The sequence below is a fragment of the Anomaloglossus baeobatrachus genome, chromosome 6 (assembly GCF_048569485.1).
Source record: "Anomaloglossus baeobatrachus isolate aAnoBae1 chromosome 6, aAnoBae1.hap1, whole genome shotgun sequence".
NCBI lineage: Eukaryota > Metazoa > Chordata > Amphibia > Anura > Aromobatidae > Anomaloglossus > Anomaloglossus baeobatrachus.
The window spans coordinates 508,171,250-508,193,874 of record NC_134358.1 but is presented as its reverse complement, the minus strand read 5'-3'; the positions used below and the strand labels follow the sequence as shown (position 1 = coordinate 508,193,874).

Sequence of the window (22,625 nt, the reverse complement as noted above, 5' to 3'; positions counted from 1 at the left end):
ATGACATGCACACCAGTCATAGCCTCGGTTCAGCGTGGCTGGCCAGAGGACAGGGTAGATGAGGAGGAGGAGGAGGAGGAGGACAGCATGTTCAGTCATCGTGTTGGTCAGGATACTGAAGTACTGGCTGTTAAGAGTCTGGCGCACATGGCTGACTTTATGGTAAGCTGCCTGTCTCGTGACCCTCGCGTTAAGAACATCTTGGCCGACAATCAATACTGGTTGGTAACACTGTTAGACCCACGCTACAAGGAGAACATTATGTCTCTTATTCCCGAGGCGGAGAGGTCAGCCAAAATGCAGCAGTTCCGGAAGGCCATAGTCACGGAAGTAGGCAAAGCATTCCCCTCACAAAACGCTAGCGGCATAGGTCAGGAATCAGTGGACAACCAAGGCGTACAGCCGAGAGGGGCACAAGTCCAATCCGCCAGAGGTAGGGGAACAGTCTTTAAGATGTGGGACAGTTTTCTCAGCCCCTCACGTACCACAGCCCCTGAGGTGCGGGGTAGTGCCACAAGAAATCCTAAGTTTGCCCAGATGCTCAAGGAGTACCTTGCAGATCGAACAACTGTACTCCGACATTCCTCTGTGCCTTACAATTATCCAAGGTGGACACGTGGCATGAATTGGCTCTCTACGCCTTGGAAGTCCTGGCCTGCCCTGCCGCTAGCGTTTTGCCAGTGCGTGTTTTTAGTGCCGCAGGTGGAATCATTACAGATAAACGCACCCGCCTGTCAACTGAAAATGCTGACAGGCTGACTCTGATCAAGATGAACAAGGGTTGGATTGGACCAGACTTCACCACACCACCAGCAAATGAGAGCGGAATTTAAAGTTTGTAACGGGAATTTGCCATGTACCTCCACTCACCCATGGGTACACACTTCTGGACTTTGGATAATCGCTGGATTGCTCCTCCTTCTCCTCATGCGCCACCATGATGACCGTTACAATAGTTAGGCCTTTGTTTCAGGTATACCCCCAGTGGTAAATTTTTTCGCCCATTCTTTCAGAATGGACATTACAACGACAGGAGACCTGCTCCTTTGCAATGGGAACAATGTTTTGAGGCCCTCATGCACGTCTATATCCAGGGACAATGTGGAGCCTCCCAATTTTTGGCTGCCCTGCCTAAGGGCTATACTACAATAGACCCACTTCCTGACAATGGACACTTCAGGTTTACAGGCCCTCATGCACGTCTCTATCCAGGGACAATGTGGAGCCTCCCAATTTTTGGCTGCCCTGCCTAAGGGCTATACTACAATAGACCCACTTCCTGACAATGGACACTTCAGGTTTACAGGCCCTCATGCACATCTCTATCCAGGGACAATGTGGAGCCTCCCAATTTTTGGCTGCCCTGCCAAAGGGCTATACTACAATAGACCCACTTCCTTACAATGGGCACTTCAGGTTTACAGGCCATCATGCACGTCTCTATCCAGGGACAATGTGGAGCCTCCCAATTTTTGGCTGCCCTGCCAAAGGGCTATACTACAATAGACCCACTTCCTTACAATGGGCACTTCAGGTTTACAGGCCCTCATGCACGTCTCTATCCAGGGACAATGTGGAGCCTCCCAATTTGTGGCTGCCCTGCCAAAGGGCTATACTACAATAGACCCACTTCCTCAAAATGGGCACATTAGACTCAAGAGGCCTTCATGTACGTCTCTTCTCAGGGACATCGAAGTGCCACACAATGTTTTCACGTAAAATCTTTCATGTAATCTCCAAAAGTAACATACATTAGCTCTATCTCACTATTGGGTATGTGCCCTTAACATTTCCGCCATGAAAATTCATTTTGGTGTCATTTTGGAAGGTTTTCTGGTGAGTCCGTAAAAATGGCGTAAAACGTGGACAAAATTGTTCACAGCTGTGACTTTTGAGTGATAAATGCTTCAAGGGATCTTCCCCATGCTGTTGCCATGTCATTTGAGCACTCTTCTGAGACTTTTGTGACATTTTTAGGGTTTCTACATGCTGCCGGGGGTGATTTCATAAAAATACTCGGGTCTCCCATAGGATAATATTGGGCTCGGTGCTCAGGCCAAGTACACGAGTATCTTGGGATGCTCAGCCCGAGCCTCGAGCACCCGAGCTTTTTAGTGCTCGCTCATCACTATCTCTTACCAATTAAAAATAGTCGACATCTGAATTCCGTATATACGTATATTTATTTCATGCTATAGCAAGGAGACAAGCATGCCAGAATGTTAGCAAATGTCTGAGTCAATACAATTTTTGATCAGGTTTATATAGAACAAATGTAAGCGTATCTTAAAATAAAACCACATACGGAAAGTCCAAAGCCGGACTTTTCAAAAGACGCTATTTCTTAGAATTATATTGCAAGACATGATAACGGTTTATGCATATTTAGTTGAAATTTAACCACAGTTTTTAACATCTTTTCTCTGTAATTAGACATTGTTACTAAACACAAAATATATCTACAATATCAACTAAAAACAAGTTGAATGTTTACTAAAAGTATAAGGTCATAAGGTCACAAGATTTGCAATGTTATATTAACTGAATAAATTCATAGACATTTAATTAGGATTATTACATCATTACCATTACTACTATATTAATGAATACATTCCTTAAAGAAGTGGTTCACTCATATTTATTATTGGCCACAATTATATTATGTTGAGAAACAAGGTTTCTCTCATATACCTTGTGTTGCCAATAGTGCTTGTGAGCGGAGCTATTGCAGTCCGCTCTTACCCAACGCCTGACTCCTGGGCTCGATGACCTCGGGGATCCGGTGATGTCACGTCAACTTCCTGCTCATCTCACATCACCATAGCCGGCCCCAGTCTCTGTGAGTCACTGGGCTGTGGGCAGAGTTTCACCGCTCATCACAGCGCAGCATCCCTCCTGCTTGTGTGCTCTGCAAGCAAAGGATGAGTGAGCATAGGAATGCTGCACTGTGACTAGCGGGGAAACTCCGTCCACAGCCCATTGACTCACGGAGACCGGCACCGGCCGCGGTGATGTCAGGTGAACAGGAAGTTGACATGATATCACCGGACATCAGAGGTCATGGAGCCCGGGGGTCAGGCGATGGGGAAGAGCGGACTGCAATAGCGCCGCTCACAGGGACTATTGGCAACACAAGGTATTTGAGAGAAACATTTTTCTCAACATAATATCGTTGTGGCCAATAATGAATATGGGTGAACTACCCCTTTAACATATGAAATTATTATGAGAGTAAAGACTACGCATTTAGTTGAAGGTTTAGCTCAAATTCAAATAAGGGATTTAAATACACACAGTAAGAGACGTAGAAGAGGGACAGAATTTTGGGGCGATTTTAAAAAAGATTCTGACTCTTAACCTTGTAAAGACTATGCACTTAGTTCAAGACCTGGCTTAAATTTAATGGAGGGATTGCAATCCACGCAGAAACAAGACGAAGAGGACGGACTCTGACTACATTTTTTCGTATTATTAAGGATTGGAACACCTGGAGTAGTAAAGCCTATGCACTTTTCATGATGATAGGGGAGAGCAGGGGATCGGGGCTCCTAGACTGGCCCTCAGACAATGGGGGCCCTAGCTATCACATATCTCATAGCTACTTCTAAAAGTGAGGATATCTGAGCCACTAGCCTGACCCTGCTCCTGACCAGGCCTACTCTTATACTCCCTTCCTCCCTACCCCAGGGGAGGGCCGGCACAGGAGTGTGATAACACCAACAGAAATAGGCAAACAAACAGGGAAAACCAAAACTCTATCTCACAGCACACTCCCACAAAGGTAAAAGACAATAAGTGGTAAGTAGGAAAATAGAAACAAGGAGGAAACAATTAGAGGACAAGAGAATTCTACAGCAACTCCAAGCACCATGCAATAGGATCACAAGCAAGACTGGGACACATCAGCACACATACCAACACAGCAATAGACTATAGTCAGTATGGGAAGACAGATTCCATCTTTAAAAGACAGGAGTTAAATGTGATAGGTTTCCCACAACATGGGATTCTAGAGGTAACTAGCAGGCGGCTAGCAGAGATTAACTTTGCTAGCCTAATTATTAATGAGCACATAGCTGATTGACGTCTGAGCCTGCCTGTGTAATTCACAAACACCAGAGAAACCATAGTCTGGAGTGTCAGAATCTGAAATGTGAACAGCGTCTGATGCCACCATGACACACGATGGATTTTAAGCAAAACTCTGTTACAGCCCTATGTGGAAGGTCTGCCAAAATGTAGAAGGGGGAACTCCAGTATACCTTGATAGACATGTAGAGGAGGGCCTCAGAAAACATTTTCTTCCCATTATTAAGGAGTGGGACACCTGGAGTAGAAATGCCTATGCACTATTTCCAAGGTGTGCCAAATATTAGAATGACGGAGTACTCCAAAAGACCCCGGAAGAGATGTAGAGCAGGGCCTGAAAAAACATTTTTGCTCCATTTGGAAGGAGTGGAACTCCTAGACTGCTAATAAATCCGATGCACGGGCTGAAAAACATTTACCCCTGTGGAGTGTGTATGTGTATATATAAATGAGTTGCATAATGAATAGAAAATATCGTCCAGACATTGCCTAAGTTAGAAATAATGATTTTTACTTTAAATAATAGTTTTCACCTTCAAACTTTGCTTTCGTCACAGAATTCTCCTTTGCAGCAATTCCAGCTTTGCAGACCTTTGGCATGCTAGCTGTTAATTTGATGAGGTAATCTGGAGATATTTCACGCCATGCTTCCAGAAGCCCCTCCCACAAGTTGGATTGGCTTGATGGGCACTTTTTGCGCACCATACGGTCAAGCTGCTCCCACAACAGCTCAATAGAGTTGAGATCTGATGACTGGGCTGGCCACTCCATTAACAGATAGAATACCAGCTGCCTGCTTCTTCTCTAAATAGTTCATGCATAATTTGGAGGTGTGCTTTGGGTCATTTTCCTTTTGTAGGATGAAATTGGCTCCAATCAAGCACTGTCCACAGGGTATAGCATGGCATTGCAAAATGGAGTGATAGCCTTCCTTAGTCAAAATCCCTTTTACCTTGTACAAATCTCCCACTTTACCAGCACCAAAGCAACCTCAGACCATCACATTACCTCCACCATGCTTGACAGATGGCGTCAGGCACTCTCTTGCATCTTATCAGTTGTTCTGCATCTCACAAATGTTCTTCTTTGTGATCCAAACACCTCAAACTTCGATTTGTCTGTCCATAACAGTTTTTTTCCAATCTTCCTCTGTCCAATGTCTGTGTTCTTTTGCTCATATTAATCTTTTCCTTTTATTAGCTAGTCTCAGATATGGCTTTTACTTTGCCACTCTGCCCTGAAGGCTAGCATCCCGCAGTCGCCTCTTCAGTGTAGACGTTGACACTGACGTTTAGCGGGTACTCTTTAATGAAGCTGCCAGTTGAGGACCTGTGAGGTGTCGATTTCTCAAACTAGGCACTCTAATGTACTTGTCTTGTTGCTCAGTTGTGCAGCGGGGCCTCCCACTTCTCTTTCTACTCTGTTTAGAGCCTGTTTGTGCTCTCTTCTGAAGGGAGTAGCACACACCATTGTAGGAAATCTTCAGTTTCTTGGCAATTTCTCATATGGAATAGCCTTCATTTCTAAGAACAAGAATAGACTGTTCAGTTTCACATGAAAGTTCTTTTTCTGGCCAGTTTGAGAGTTTAATGGAACCAACAAATGTAATGCTCCAGATTCTCAAATAGCTCAAGGAAAGTCAGTTTTATAGCTTCTCTAATCAGCAAAACTGTTTTCACCTGTGCTAATATACTTGCACAAGGGTTTTCAAGGGATTTTTAAACATCCATTAGCCTTCTAACACAGTTAGCAAACACAATGTACAATTAGAACACTGGAGTGGTGGTTGTTGGAAATGGGCCTCTATACACCTATGTAGATATTGCATTAAAAAACAAACTTTTGCAGCTAGAATAGTAATTTTGAACATTAACAATGTATAAAGTGTATTTCTGTTTAATTTAATGTTAGCTTTATTGAAAAAAAAATGTGCTTTTCTTTCAAAAATAAGGAAATATCTAAGTGACCCTAAACCTTTGAACTGTAGAATATATATGAGAATATTGGAGGTAGGCCTCTAAAAATTATGTAGGAAGGCATCATACACACCCTGGAAAAATTAACAGCAAAGGTCGCATCTTGACCCTGTTGATATGGTAGAGGAGGAGGACACAAAACAGAAGAAAACAAGAACTGCATACCCTTGGCAACATGGCGACAACATTATCATGACTGACAGGCGATCCCCGCATGTTTAGTGGATGAAAACTAGATGCAAAACATGTGGGACGGCGACTCGAGCATGTCCTCCGAGCAGAAGGATACTCAATCGAGAATCGAGAGTGCCAAGCACCCCGAAACCCGATCAACTATTGAACTGGGCCAAGCGTGCTGCTCACCTATTACTAACGTAGATCAATAAAACCACAGTTCTATCTTTATCCTGTATTCATTGTTGAGCTACATCACCAGTACTTTAGCATCTCAGGAAAACTACCTTCCCTTACTACACCTTGTACTGTAGAAATTGATGTAATAACTACAGCACATTATGGAAAAGCTCCTTTGACCTCATCCAAGGTCATATAATCCTTCTCTGACTAATGCAGTCTTCTGCAATGTGTAAAATGATAGTGGCTGTATAAGGGAATTTGTGCAAAGTGAATCTCTTATTCAAATATGTCGGCTTTGTAAAATTCACCAGAAAATCAACACAGATTTTAATCAATAAGTATCAATTTATTACTCTGTAATGGATGCTCGAGTTTTCCTTTATTAAGCTACAAATTACTTTTCAAAGCTCTCCTGCTACCGATGTAAGGAACCAAGTTTAGTAAAAGGAAGAGGGTCCAAAATTATATTGAAAATAAATCAATCTGGTAGTTTTAAGGGGGCTTTACACGCAACAACATCGTCGTCGTTACGTGTGAAACGACCGAACGACCGTTAACAATCAAAATTACTCACCTAATCGTTGATCGTTGACACGTCGTTCTAATCCCAAATGTCGTTGCTGTTGCAGGACGCAGGTTGTTCGTCATTCCTGCGGCAGCACACATCGCTATGTGTGACACCACAGGAACGAGGAACATCACCGTACCTGCGGCTGCCCGCAATGTGGAAGGAAGGAGGTGGGCGGGATGTTATGGCCGCTCATCTCCGCCCCTCCGCTTCTATTGGGTGGCCGCTTAGTGACGCCGCTGTGATGCCGAACGAACCGCCCCCTTAGAAAGGAGGCGGTTCGCCGGCCACAGCGACGTTGCTAGGCAGGTAAGTATGTGTGACGGGTCCTTGCGATGTTGTGCGCCACAGGCAGCGATTTGCCCATGACGCACAACCGACGGGGGCGGGTGCTTTCACCAGCGATATTGCTAACGATGTCGCTGCGTGTAAAGCAGCCTTAATTCCTTCATCTTTAATGCATTTGCTGCTCAGTGGTTGTGTAATTTAGAAATTATATAAATGTATTAGGTGATTCTAAGTTAAAGAGATCCTGTCATCAGATTCATGGTGCCCAAACAACAGGCAACATAAATCATAAACCGGGTGCACAATTGCAATTGTGTAAGTTTTACTCTGAAACCCTGCTGCATTTGAAAAAAAAAAAAAAAAATACTGTGAAAAGCCACTCAAGGTCTACGTGTCTAGACTGGATAATCTCAGTTGGATCCCATTGACTTCTTCCTGCTCCAATCCACTTAATTGACAAGTCTCTTCATATGTATAGACCTAACAGCCAACTAGAGCTGGGCAGAGAGAAGTCGGACAGGTCCCCACCTCATTGTAGTCCTGAGAAGCACAGACATTGCTTTTCAAAGTACAGTATGTTTAATTTGAAATGAAACATTGTTTCAGAGTAAATCATACCCGGCAGTATATGGTGTGGGGTAGCATGAATCTGATGAGTCCATTTAAAGAGAGCCAACCACCAGGATTTTCCTATATAAACTAAAGCCAGTGCTATACTAGTGCTATCATGCTGATTCTTTATATACCTTTAGTTGTAAGATCGGATGTATAGTTTCTGAAATACAGGCAAGTAAAGTTTGTGAAATGCACTGTTATTTGATTGATAGGTGCTGCAGAATATCTAATAGATGGTTCAGGTTTTGCTGGTTATTCCCGCCCCTGTCCTGTTATTCTTTTCCCTTTGTTATTTCCAGGGGAGGAAGGAGGGAGGAAGGACAGGCAGGCAGACAGGGGCAGAAAAACTTTACTTGCTTGTATTTCAGAAAGTATACATCTGATCTCACAACTAAAGGCATGTTTAGAATCAGCATGATAGCACCAGTATAGTACTGGCTTTAGTTTATATAGGAAAATCCTGGTGGTTGGTCCTCTTTAATGGCGTACAATCTTGTACAGACTAGAGTGGTTCTCCTCCAGATGTCAGGGAGTGCTGGCAGTAGTACCAAATTAATATAAAGGGATTCTTTTCATCCCCTATACAATTCTCCTATATAGATATTCCAAAATAACTATTAAGAGCAGACCCTTACATATGATGACTGTGTAATTGTGAAACCAGATAACTTTACAAATATTAACAAAATTTAGCAAAATATCAGTGCATTAATGAATGATCATTGATTATCATAGACAACAAGGATGAAAGAAGGATAAAACCAAAAAAAAAAATGCTTTAGATATTTAATCTATGCTTTGATGAGTTTCTTGCGAGTATCAGAATCCTATAAAATATACATTTTGTTCTTATACCAACATCTTGGGGTTTTTTCCTTTTGATTGATTACTTATGACTTTGTGGGCCTCAAAATAGAGAAGGTTGTTAATCTTAAAGATGTGACATAAAAGTAACAGACATGTATACCACACCAACTTCACAACACAGAGATCTCCAGTATTCCTTTTTCCTTTTTGGTTTGCTTCTTAATTCTTTTCATCAGGCATTTATCGGCGTGGACCTGTCTTCAAAAACCAAGATGAAAGTAAACTAAGACCCACTGATTTCCTTGAAAGCTTTACAGAGTTCTAAGTGGAAAGTGTAGAGGACATGTACCTGGCTCTAACTTCAGTTTTCAGATTTCAACAAACAACTGAAGATCATTTAAAGGGATCAAAAACACAGAAGCTTATGATACCTTGTAACAAGTGTTGTATTATGTTAGAAATGTAGCCAGGAATAACATCAAACATGTAGAGAATTACATAAATAACATAAAACTGGCATTCTTTACTTTTCTTCTTGACTCCACTTATCCTGATATATGTAGTTCAAGATGATCAGCTTCGAAAAAAAAACTAATGGGTTGATACTCTGTTGGGAGATGTTTATTCTAAAGCTATCCGACCCTGATTGTCACATTAGGTCTGATAATACACCCAGTGAGCGGCGTAATACAGAGGGAACACCAGAGTAACAATACAAAGGAAGACATTGGCACTAGAGAGAGGGAACCGGGGTCACTCAACTGAGGCTGATCACTGTACTCCCTAACATCCCTAGATGGGTCCTTCCCCCCATACGCCGATCCTGTGCCTAGATCCGCACTGGCCTTGTACTTACCCTGACTAGTAAAGGCCAGCACGATGCTAGTCTCACTACTGCAAAAAGACAACATGAGGTAGGAAAGACAAACAGATGGTGAAAGACACAACAAATAATACTCCAGCAGGAACTTTTCAGTTGCAACTGAAGCAAGATCTCAGCTTCTCCAGAGACTGGCTCCTTCCAAGTGGACAGCATGGTATGAGCTATAGCCGGCATAGAAGGGAGTGAGTAGTGGATGCTTATAGCAGAATGGAGTGGCCACAGCTGATATTACAACTACCTGTTAGATCACAGCAGGATAGAAATAAACCTTAACCTCTTCTGTACTGGAAGGGCTTAAATACGCTCCAACTCAGGGTAAATGACAAGCAGACACTAAAACAGATCTGCGATCGACAACACAATGTGACCTTCTGATCCCAGATCCTCCCAAGATCACATCAGGCCATGACACACTCATGAGTTAACTGTAGGAGATTAGTACAGGAATTCCAAATATAAAGTTAACAAAAACAAAATATTTCTAAAATCACAATTTTATTCAATATTCTTAATAACCATTAAAGAACATAAACACACAAACACTCCCATTAAAATGGTACCCCCCAGTGGGAGCGGGGCTAACGGAGGGGGTAAATGACAGTACTACAGGTTCGGATCAATAATAGGCCTCAAATGTCCTGCCACTGTCCCTAATAAACCACCCTACCTGGGTGCGGAGGTCTGCATCCTATATAACGTAAATGGTGCCCCTGCTCACCATCGACTCACCCTTGGAGTCCCTGAACCTGTCCCTACCTCACCGTATGGCTATCAAACCACCACCAATCCACTAAATAAATACAAAAACCATCATGAACATCTCAGTATGGTGCCAAACGAAATTGCCTGGCCATCACTTAGCAAATAGGTCCCTGACCCTGGTGTAACAGTGTTATTATGCTAATGACCGTTTTACAAAGAGCCAGAGTCTCCACCAGTAACCACCAATAATGTTAAAGTACTTGGTCCATTATACTCTTGAAATAAATATTACTGTATGTGATTCCAAATAATGTAAAACATATGATAATGTCAGATATGTTCAAAAATAGCTACTTCCCTTTAGAAGCCTGATATCATATCTTGGCCAAGATATGATATCAGAAATCTAAAGGGAAGTGGCTATTTTTGAACAACTCTGGCCAAGATATGATATCAGACTTCTAAAGGGAAGTAGCTATTTCATGGTTATCGTGACACTAATTCACCAAATAGTTATTTATAATTTTCTTGAGCAAAACTGCTTAAAATGTCACAAAATTTTGACAACTTTTGTCATTTTTATTTTTATGCCAGATCCTGTAAAACTCTGCCAAAGTTTTGAAAAATGGATAGAACTTAGTTGAGAGGGTACCAAGCACAGCGCTCAAAATTCATCATAACTTAGACTAAAAAAGTGTTGGAAATTACAACAAAATGTATTCCAGTCCCTGAATGGAGTAAATGTTTGCACAGCAGCTGAAAGATGAGACAAATTTATTAAAAAATGTACTCTTCATCAAAACCAGTGTACAAAACACCAGTCTTGTGTCATGCGATGTTCGGTTCCAAACTCATTAGGTATCATGGCGGCATCAGGCTCTGTTCACACTGAAGAGTCTTACCGGCAACCTGATGTCTCCTAGTTGTTTAGCCAGAGCTGGGCGTCGGCTGTTTCATGTGCTCTGTTCCTCAGTCTGGCAAGAGTTAATTACTGCTGACCTGGGGATCTCTGCTAGGAGATCAGGTTGCTAATTAGGCTGGTTTCACATCAGCATTTTTCTGACGCACTGTCAGATCCGGCACAAGTACAGTACAGTTCCATACAGTTCACTGGCAAGCTAAGGTCACATGCAGTCATGTGACCGGAGCATGTGACAGCATGTGACCGGGGCTTGCCGCACTGCCTGTGAACTGTATTGAACTGTACTGTACCGGATCTGACAGTGCGGCAGAAAAACGCTGATGTGAAACCAGCCTTACTAATCCCCACAGCAGTCTCCTTCCTATATAAGATTCTGGACCTTGCAACTCAGAGCCGACAATAGCTTCAGCATAGCTCCAGTGATTCCAGTCTTTGTGGTGATCCAGTCCGTGGTGATCCTTAGTTGCTATTTTGAGTGGTGTGCAAGTTTCCCTGTTGTGTGTTAACGTCCTTCCTTTTTCTTTATTCCTCTGTAAACGTATTGTCTCTCCTTTGTGTTTGAGTGCAGTGTGTACGAGTTTTAATTCTTCCTTATCCATGTCATTTGTGGGGTTTTGTTACTGTGTTTCCTGCCCGCCCCAATAGTGGGGTAGAGGGGTAGTAAGATCAGGGCTCAGACAGGAGTCAGGGTCACGCTGGGGGCTCAAAACTGGCTACCATCAAACCTACCTCTGAGATAATAGACAGTGCAGGTTCTTGAGTCTGAGGGCCAGCCTAGTGTCCCCTGTTGTTTCATTTCATAACCCGTGACATATTGATGAATCGAAGCCTATATGTGGCCATCCAGTGGTTGTCGTGTGAATTGCAATCTTTGCTATGTTTTGCTAGCATGTTGCAAGAATGCATTGAATTTTTTATCGTGAGATTCCTTAAGGAAATTTGCAAAAAAGTAATCGTAAATATATCTGTACATTATAATATATGCCTGGCAAAACTTGTCACAATGTATTCTATACTCTCTCTTTACTGGTGGAGCAATTAATTTGTTTTATTTGTATCCTTAAGGTCCATGGTTTTCATCCAGAGTGTTATCTCCAACTGGAAATTAAGGTTGAAGAAAGAAAATGTCTGGATAAGATGAGCAGGCAACCACATCCTGAATTTAGAGGTATGTTCACAAAAAAAGCTGTAAGGCTGTAAAAGTTTACAAAGCCAGCAATGTTCATTCTCATACATTTGAAAGGGGTTGTATCATCAACATCTACATCGATTTATGAAAGCCCCATTCAGATAAACTGAACAATGGTAGAATTTCCTGTAACTATTCTTCAGTAGATCCTTAAGTGGTTCACGTAGAAGGAAACAGTAGAAAAAAAAGTGGAAACTATAGAAGAAAAGCTCTATATAGAGTGAGTACCTCAATGGATAGAAAAATGAGGCCTGTTTCAGATGTCAGTGAAAAACAAACACGTTTTTCCCTGATGTTTTAAAGGTGCATATGGCCCTCCGTGTGCTTTGATTTTAGCACACGTGTTCTCTGTGTGCTATCCGTGATAGTACACGGAGATCAGGAACTTTATATTCACCTGTCCCGCAGTGTTGCTGTCTGTGGTGCTGATGTCTCTGACACTGCATTTTCCGGCCACTGCTGTCTCTCCGCTGCTGTTACTTCTGGGTCTTGGTGCAGTGAAAATATGTATGAGCATAATTAGCCAGCCTGGAAGCAGGTGAAAGCACCGCCAAAGAGAGCAGCGCTGGAGAAGGTAACAATGAGAATTCATTTTATTTCACAGGCACGTGTTTTTTCTGGTACGTGGCACATGGATCACACCACTGTGTGGTGCATGTGACATCAGTGGTACCGGAGAAAAACAGACTTGTCTTCGTGCAGAACACATGGACACACATGTGCACCACACGGACACACGGTCAGTGAGAAATCACTGAGGTGTGTGCAGACCCATTGATTTAAATGGGTCTGCGTATGTCATTGATTCTGGTACGTATAAAAATGGCAACATACGTACTGGAATCACTGATGTCTAAAAGAAGCCTAAGATAGTGGAAAACATGGTGCTTTTCTAGAATATAATGAAGAAAAGTTGATATGGAAAATGGATGTGATTTCCCCAGAGCCCTTAGGTTTCAGTAGCCAACCTAACCTAGGATATGTGAATTCAGAAAATCAAATGTATAAGCCCCAAAAAGAAAAAAAATAGAACTGCTCAAATTAACTTATTGATCTTTAATGTACAAAATAAATATGTTTATAAATAGGCTACAGATGTATATAAAAGTAAAAAAGGATAAAAGAAATGAATAGGAATAATGTACAAATAGGCAACACATTTCGGGTATGTAGGTCCATGTTTTCAAGCCAACAAAAGAGAGAAAGAGCTCCCAAAAGGCTTACATGCTACATGAGAGACAGAGAGCACCAGCTGGCCATAAGAGCTTTCACTCTACAGGGGAAAGAGAGAGAAAGAAAAAGAGAGAAAGAGAGAAAGAGAAAGAGAGAGAGAGCGAGAGAGAGGTTCCCACTGACCATAAGAGCTGTCACTGTACAGAAGAAAGAGACTTACCCAGTGACTCTGGAGCAGTGGAGGACACAGAGAGGAGGGCTCCAGTGCAGGAGCAATATACGGCCCATCTGCAGTCAATATCTCATCATAATGCACAGCTCTACCTGCTTTGAAGGTAGAAGTGACCACCATACCTCTCGGGCCACAGACTGTACCAATTATTTGTCCGCCACTGTTCTTCAGATGGAAAATGAGTCAGTCATACAAACTGTGCCCCTCTGGGAACCTCAGATCTGCGATGTCAAAGCTGCAGGGCAAAATGACATTAGCCCGCTCTCTGATGCTTCAGCTATGTGGGAAATGGCGAGTTTGGGTTTTTTATTGGCAAACCGATAATCAAATTTTAAAATGCTTGAGTTTGTTTGAAGCCATGAATGTCACGAAATTCGACTCAACCTCTATCCTCCACAGATCAATCCACTCAGCTATACTCATAAGGACTCATTCACATTCCATATTTAAACTCGTTTGTGCAAAAATGGTGTTGACACCATCAGTGTTTTGGATCAGCATGTCATCAATGTACAGTGTCCATTTTTACCATCAGCGGTCATCAGTGTATTTCATGTACAGTGGAACCTTGGATTACGAGCATAATTGGTTCCAGGACTGTGCTCTTAAACCAAGTTACTCTTATATCAAAGCGAATTTTCCCTTAGGAAATAATTGAAACACAGACAATTCGTTCCACGGATTGTACACTGACGTCATCTGTGTGCTGTATGTCTTTTTCATGGATCTAAAGATTTGTAAAAACACGAATATGTGAATAGTACCATAAATTATAATGGGTACATGCGGTATCCATGATAAAAGATAGATACACAATGGTCGGGCAATATGGACGTCTGAATGAGGCCTTACACATACTTGGCTATGTAATGGCCGTGTGTCCCTCCGCTTAACAGTCGTTATAAATTTTTACCTCGTATTATTCATCCTTTCTATACTTTGCTTTTTTGACACTCACATTAGTACCATTATATGTTAGCGGTTATCTCAGCTTTATATATTATTCACTTACTCTGCTGATTCACTAATCATACTGTCATGGTCGTCTCTCCATTTTTAGAGACTAATGACGGATTCAAGGTTGGGATCCGTCATTTCCATCTGTGACTCAACATTTAAACGTGTTTTCATTTGCTTCAGTGCATTATGAGTTAATGTCAGTTTTGTTGTCCAGCAGTCCTAGCTGAGTGCTTCAGCTACTTTATAGCCATGCCCCTTCAGGTTTAAGTAAAGGTGTTACCCAGCATTCTTTGCTGAAGATACAAATTTATTTCTTCTCTGGCCCTTTGGTGAAAGGAGCTGGAAGGAGGTTTTCAGAAGCCGGACTTTAACCTTTTGAGTTGCTGTTTTCCCCTGTTTGTCTCCCCTACCCTCTTGTCTTATTAGTGCAGCAGTGGGTTTAGTGAACCTCACCTGCCTCTCACTAGTCAGGGTATCTATAGGGTCATCCCAGGGACTCAAGGTGCTGCTTGGTGACAGTTGCAGAAACTGTATAGGGACTGGCTAGGAGAGTAGGGACTGCTACAGGTGAGGATAGGATGTGTCCATCTACCCTCTTACTAACGCCAGGGCCCACCATTGTTATTGTGTTCCCGGTGTCCCCCCCTTGTTTGTAGTGTTGTTTTGGGGGATTTTTCATTGTGCGTCAGATTCCTGTTGGTCTGAACGCACCTATCACATGTTAAATGTGACACATACATTGTGGTTACCTTACATTGGACTTTGTGGTGTCCCACTTCCCATGAGCTCCTTTTCTTATTTTAATTATTTATATTATATAATTACTTATATTATATAACTACCGTTATAGTGATGAGCGAATTGTACTATTCCTGTTCGGATAATGTGTCGCGGGCGGGGAGGAGGGTGTCAGCACTGCGCTCACCCCTCTGCTCGGGTCCGGCTGCTGCTGCTCAGTGGTGGCTCGAGCTGTGGGCCGGATCCCGGGGGTTCTCGAGCGGCGCTCCTCGCCCGTGAGTGAAAGGGGATTGGGTTTGGGATTGAGTCTATTGTCCGTGACGCCACCCACGGTTGTGGTGATTTGTTGACACCACCGCTGCTCTGTATGGGGATCCCGGGAGTGATGGTGTGAAGCAGCGAGTTGTTGTGTTGCCCCTCCGTGGGTAGGGGTTGGTGATCCCGGGGCCCAGGGATGAGGTGGGAGATGCAGGGCCTGGTGGGCGCAGGGACGCGGGGGCAGCGCTGTGCCTTGCGGCACTGTGGTACTCACTCAGCCTGAGACGGTGACACAGTTCTCGGTAAACCACACGGCTGGGAAGACGGTTCCCACGGACGGCTGCACTTGCTTTCCCCAGAAGGTGATGGTGATGATCCCTTTGTCCTGCACCTATGATGGTTGTGGTTGCGATGGGTTCCCACCGGTAACCCGCTCCCCGGCTTGGTTATGAGCCGGAGGAGCCCTACTCTTTGCCCGCAGGCGCTGGCCCTGAGAAACTGGTGCCCTGGCGGTGGCGGTGTCTCTCCGTTACTGGTTGGACGGTTGCCTTCAATCGGGACTTGGCTGTTTGGAGACGGTCGTCCCCTTCACTTACGGATTTGGCAAATTATGGCGACTCCTAGCCTTGCCGGGGTCCGAGAGGCCCCTGCCCTGGTGCTGACTGTTCCTTGTACACTGCTCCAAACCGCCGGGTAACCACCCGTCCGCGGTCCTTCCAGTGACCTCCGAGCAGTCACCCCTGCGGACAATCACCGCCGTCTGCTGACCTTGCTGTCACTTAGCCCGGGGTACACACCCGGGTTCACTTCAGGCTTTTCAAACTGTCTCTTGCACCTTACTTCAGCTTTTCTCTTACGCTCCTCTACTACTTCACTTCACTTCACTTTCACTTCCTTCAATTCACTACTTGTTTACTCCTTCACCTCCTAAACTCATCTGCCTGGTGCTTCCCGCCTCCAGAGCTGTGAACTCCTCAGTGGGCGGAGCCAACCGCCTGGCCCACCCCCTGGTGTGAAATCAGCCTCTGGAGGAAGGCAACAAGGATTTTTAGGTTAGCTGATGTGCCTAACTGGGGTGTAGGGTGTGGTGGTGTGATGACCTGTGACCCCTGGCTTGCCCAGGGCATCACATTCCCCCTTAGCAAAATGCAGACCGTCCGCGGGCTGCCCGTCCAACACCGGTTTTATTTTTTTTGAAAAATATATAACATTGTAAAAACAGTAACATATTTACATTTTTATTACTTCTTCCCATAACGGGAGGCACTTTACTTAAACGTTGCAAACGGTTCACGGTTACGGTTTCCGCTCTCTCCCACCCAAGTAACCTGGCCCTGATGCTGCCCCTAAAACCCAGGCAGCACCCCTTGACCCCAAGTCCAGCACACGTTACCCGAGCGGGATCTGTCCTTCCCCTCCAGAGGGTAGCCACCGGTTCCTATGGTGGCTGGGCCCCAGCCGGCTCTACTACGGGCCCTCCCTCCAACCTGCCTCTCCGGAGGCGGCATTGCGGAAACGGTAACGGCAAACAACTTATTTACAAGCCACTTAACGTTTGTGGTTGCCCTGCAAGTTCACGGGCTTGTCCATGAGCAGTTCCTCATGCAAACTTTTTAAACGGTCCCCACGGGGACAACGGTGCCGGCAACCGCCGGTTTTCTCTTAATCATGGTCAGACAATCAGGTAACTGTTCGGTTTTATTTCTCTTATCATCATCTTTTCAACTTGCAAAACTTTTTCAAACATAAACTCAGTGGTGGTCCTAACGGGGACTGGACAACGGTGCTCCGCTGCCCTTACTCTCGGTAGTCGGCATCGGCTTCATCCGAGGGAGGGGGCGCGGCGCTCACTCGGGACTCCTGGCTGCCCCTTAGCTTAGCGTCCAGCGCGAACCACCCCCTCTCCCCACAGTGCCGGGTGTACTGCACGATGTCGCCCGGCATCAGGTTGCGGCCGGGATGCTCTTCAGGCAGGTGGGCATTCACATCCCGCCGGGCTATAAACACTTCGGCCTCCAGGCCCGGTTCAAATATAAACCCATAGCCCCGACAGACATCAAACCGCCTCACCTGCCCCACGTACAGCGGGCCCCGGACACGGAACGTGGCCTGGCGGAGATTCTCCTTCTCCCTTATCGCACGGGCCACCAGCTCGGCCTTCTTCCTCTCCCGTTCACCGATCTCCAGGCCCAGCGGTACCGGCTCCCTGTCCCAATATGGTGCTGCTGCGAGCTCTGGCGCACGGGTCGGGCCCCGCGGGACATCCTGGACGTTGCCCACTGTCAGGAATCTGGGCGGCAGGTCCCGCGGTGTCTTGGCCTTGGGCGCTGCCTTACAGCTACAACCCGGCGCCACCTCAGCCGAGGTGTGGGGGATGGGCACAGGGGCTTTCCGCTGCTAGGCCTTCGGCTCGGAGCGGGTCATCAGCTCCGGCTCGGGGGACTTTTCAGGGGATGCCTCCGGTTCAGTCTTTGGGACCTTCCATGGCAACACCTCCGGTCGACTATAGGCTCCGGCTACAGGTCGGCCCGCCTGGGCGGGGACGCTGGGTATTGCTACCGGTTGCGGTGGTAGCAGGCCTAATGGCGGAGTCACGGCCTCCGGGACGGGTGGCGAGGGAGGCAGCGGGGGGAGAGGGCTTGGACCGGGTCCCGCAGCCGCGATGACCGGCCCTTCCAGGGCATCGGGGCGTGGGTCACTCACCCTCCCTTCCTCCGCTTCCTCCTCGCGTCTCCGCACGGCTGCTATAACGTCCGCCATGTCGGTCTCCCACTCCTCCATGAGGAGCTGCATCTTGACCTGCAGCCGTTGGTAGAGCTGCGCGGTCCGGATCTCCACCCACGCCGCGGTTCCAGGCGCGGGGGCTACGGCGTTGCGGGACGGCATCCACATGTTGCTGGCAGCTTTTCCCAGGAACAAGATGTCTGCAGAGTCCTGGCGTCCCTGCTTTTATAGCTGCTGTTACATGCAGCCAGCCGCCATCGCGTCCCCCTTAGCTTCTCTTCAGCCACTCCTCTATCGGGGCGGGGTTTTGGCCTTCGCGCCTCTGCTACTCGAGAAGACGCTCGAGCGGGGACTTTTCGCGCCAAAGATGGCGGCTTCTGAAATTTTTCTGTCGGACACCTCCGGCGGTAACAAGGCGCACCTCTACCAGACGGCAGAGCGGTAAGATCCTGTTTGTGACGTCAAGTTGTCGCGGGCGGGGAGGAGGGTGTCAGCACTGCGCTCACCCCTCTGCTCGGGTCCGGCTGCTGCTGCTCAGTGGTGGCTCGAGCTGTGGGCCGGATCCCGGGGGTTCTCGAGCGGCGCTCCTCGCCCGTGAGTGAAAGGGGATTGGGTTTGGGATTGAGTCTATTGTCCGTGACGCCACCCACGGTTGTGGTGATTTGTTGACACCACCGCTGCTCTGTATGGGGATCCCGGGAGTGATGGTGTGAAGCAGCGAGTTGTTGTGTTGCCCCTCCGTGGGTAGGGGTTGGTGATCCCGGGGCCCAGGGATGAGGTGGGAGATGCAGGGCCTGGTGGGCGCAGGGACGCGGGGGCAGCGCTGTGCCTTGCGGCACTGTGGTACTCACTCAGCCTGAGATGGTGACACAGTTCTCGGTAAACCACACGGCTGGGAAGACGGTTCCCACGGACGGCTGCACTTGCTTTCCCCAGAAGGTGACGGTGATGATCCCTTTGTCCTGCACCTATGATGGATGTGGTTGCGATGGGTTCCCACCGGTAACCCGCTCCCCGGCTTGGTTATGGACCGGAGGAGCCCTACTCTTTGCCCGCAGGCGCTGGCCCTGAGAAACTGGTGCCCTGGCGGTGGCGGTGTCTCTCTGTTACTGGTTGGACGGTTGCCTTCAATCGGGACTTGGCTGTTTGGAGACGGTCGTCCCCTTCACTTACGGATTTGGCAAATTATGGCGACTCCTAGTGCTGACTGTTCCTTGTACACCGCTCCAAACCACCGAGTCACCACCCGTCCGCGGTCCTTCCAGTGACCTCCGAGCAGTCACCCCTGCGGACAATCACCGCCGTCTGCTGACCTTGCTGTCACTTAGCCCGGGGTACACACCCGGGTTCACTTCAGGCTTTTCAAACTGTCTCTTGCACCTTACTTCAGCTTTTCTCTTACGCTCCTCTACCACTTCACTTCACTTCACTTTCACTTCCTTCACTTCACTACTTGTTTACTCCTTCACCTCCTAAACTCATCTGCCTGGTGCTTCCCGCCTCCAGAGCTGTGAACTCCTCGGTGGGCGGAGCCAACCACCTGGCCCACCCCCTGGTGTGAAATCAGCCTCTGGAGGAAGGCAACAAGGATTTTTAGGTTAGCTGATGTGCCTAACTGGGGTGTAGGGTGTGGTGGTGTGATGACCTGTGACCCCTGGCTTGCCCAGGGCGTCACAAATGCTTCCCGAATACCAAGTATTATTCCAGCATTCATGAAAGCAAGAAAAATGCTTGAGTTTCCCCATTGACTTGCATTAGATTAAGTATTTGTGACAAATACCGGAATAGTACTTTGGCATTCATTACGAATAATCCGAACACAAATAGTTACTATTCACCTATCACTAATTTAATATATAAAGCTGAATGTGTGTATGTGTGTGTGTGTGTGTGTGTGTGTGTGTGTATTTCCGGAATTGGCATCTGCACCGTCGCAGCTACAGCCACAAAATTTTGCACACTCACACTTCTGGACTCCGAGAGTGTCATAGGCTATGTTTTGAGGGGAAATTTTAACCCCGTGCTTTACAGTTAATCGCCAAAAAACCTGCCTCCATTAAAGCGAATGGAGCTGGGAACCACAGTGCAGCCAGGACTTCAGAAGAATGCGCAGCCACGCCCTGATATGGAATGTTGGTGTGTAAAAATGCAGCCAGGGAAAGAGGCAGACACAGACAGGGAAAGAGGCAGACAAAGACAGGGTAAGAAACAGACATAGACAAGGTAAGAGACAGACACAAAGAGACAGACACAGACAAAGAAACAGACTGATAGGGAAAGAGACAGACAGGGAAAGAGAGGGAAAGAGAGAGACAGGTTAAAAGACAGACACAGACAGGTAAAGAGACAGCCACAGACAAAGAGACAGACACAGGGAAACAGACAGACAGGGAAAGAGAGGGAAAGAGACAGACAGGGTAAGAGACAGACAAAGACAGGTAAAGAGACAGACAAAGAGACAGACAAAGAGACAGACACAGGGAAAGAGACAGAGGGAAAGAGGAAAAGAGACAGAGGGAAATAGACAGATAGGGAAAGAGAGGGAAAGAGACAGACAGGGAAAGAGACAGACAGGGAAAGTGACAGAGATAGATAGACAGACAGGGCAAGAGATAGATAGACAAACAGGGAAAGAGATTGAGACAGATGGAGAAAGAGACAGAGACAGTCACAGACTGACAGGGAAAGAGACAGACAGACAAAGAGAGAGAGAGAGATATACAGCGGGGGAGACAGACATTACATTTATATCTATTTGTTTTGTGTTTTTTGTGTGCAGAATACATTTTTGTTAATACATTCTATTTTGTTAACAGCAGTCATTAACCCGGGCGAAGCCGGGTAGTACAGCTATCTAATATATAAAGCTGAATGTGTGTATGTGTGTGTGTCTGTATGTGTGTATGTCCGGGATTGGCATGTGCACCGTCGCAGCTACAGCCACAAAATTTTGCACACTCACACTTCTGGACCCCAAGAGCGTCATAGGCTATGTTTTGAGGGGAAATTTTAACCCCGCGCTTTACAGTTATTCACCAAAAAACCTTCCTCCATTACAGCGAATGGAGCTGGGAACCACAGTGCAGCCAGGACTTCAGAAGAATGCGCAGCCACGCCCTGATATGGAATGTTGGTGTGTCAAAATGCAGCCAGGGAAAGAGGCAGACAAAGACAGGGTAAGAAACAGACATAGACAGGGTAAGAGACAGACACAAAGAGACAGACACAGACAAAGAAACAGACTGACAGGGAAAGAGACAGACACAGACAAAGAGACAGACACAGGGAAACAGACATACAGGGAAAGAAAGGTAAAGAGACAGACAGGGTAAGAGACAGACAAAGACAGGTAAAGAGACCAACAAAGAGACAGACACAGGGAGAGAGACAGAGGGAAAAAGACAGACAGGGAAAGAGAGGGAAAGAGACACACAGGGAACGTGACAGAGATAGATAGACAGACAGGGAAAGAGATAGACAGACAGGGAAAGAGATTGAGACAGATGGAGAAAGAGACAGAGACAGTCAGAGACAGACAGGGAAAGAGACAGACAGACAAAGAGATAGAGAGAGAGACAGAGAGATATATACAGAGGGGGAGACAGACAGAGAATAGGAGAGAAACAGAGAGACAGTTACTATCCCGGGCGTTAATACATTCTATTTATACATTCTATCCCGGGAATGTTAATACATTCTATTTTGTTAACAACAGTTATTAACCCGGGCGCAGCCGGGTAGTACAGCTAGTAACTAATAAAGATTAACATTTTTATATGAAATATCACCTACTTGCAATTTTTCTGGACAGTGTTTGTACATTTGTGTTTTTTGCTGTATGTATCTTTAGTGCAATCCTAGATATTATTGTGGGTATGTTTTATTGAGACTTTTCATATACTATTCTATAGCATATACATTTAAAGGGGTTTTACCACATACAAACTTAATTTTAAAGTTAATTTTAATCAATACATCTTGGACTAATAATTTCCACAATTGGATGTGTTTAAAAAAAATGGTCCTGTGCTGAGATAATCTTATCTATGTGTCCATGCTATGTACTGTGTAATGGCCATGTCTGACTGTACAGGAAAATGGTCTGATCATACCACATCTCTTGAGCAGGGGAGGAAGCAAAAAG

The 22,625-nt window shown here is 45.8% G+C and overlaps 1 protein-coding gene across 1 annotated transcript in view; it reads left to right on the top strand.

Moving 5' to 3' along the window:
- The window catches only part of VIPR2 (vasoactive intestinal peptide receptor 2), a 196,223-nt gene that overhangs the window by 28,442 nt on the left and 145,156 nt on the right, over positions 1 to 22,625 (top strand). The window contains exon 2 of the mRNA XM_075315457.1: positions 12,273 to 12,375. Within this exon, the coding sequence (XP_075171572.1) occupies positions 12,273 to 12,375 (103 nt within the window). The remainder of the gene's footprint in view (positions 1 to 12,272; positions 12,376 to 22,625) is intronic.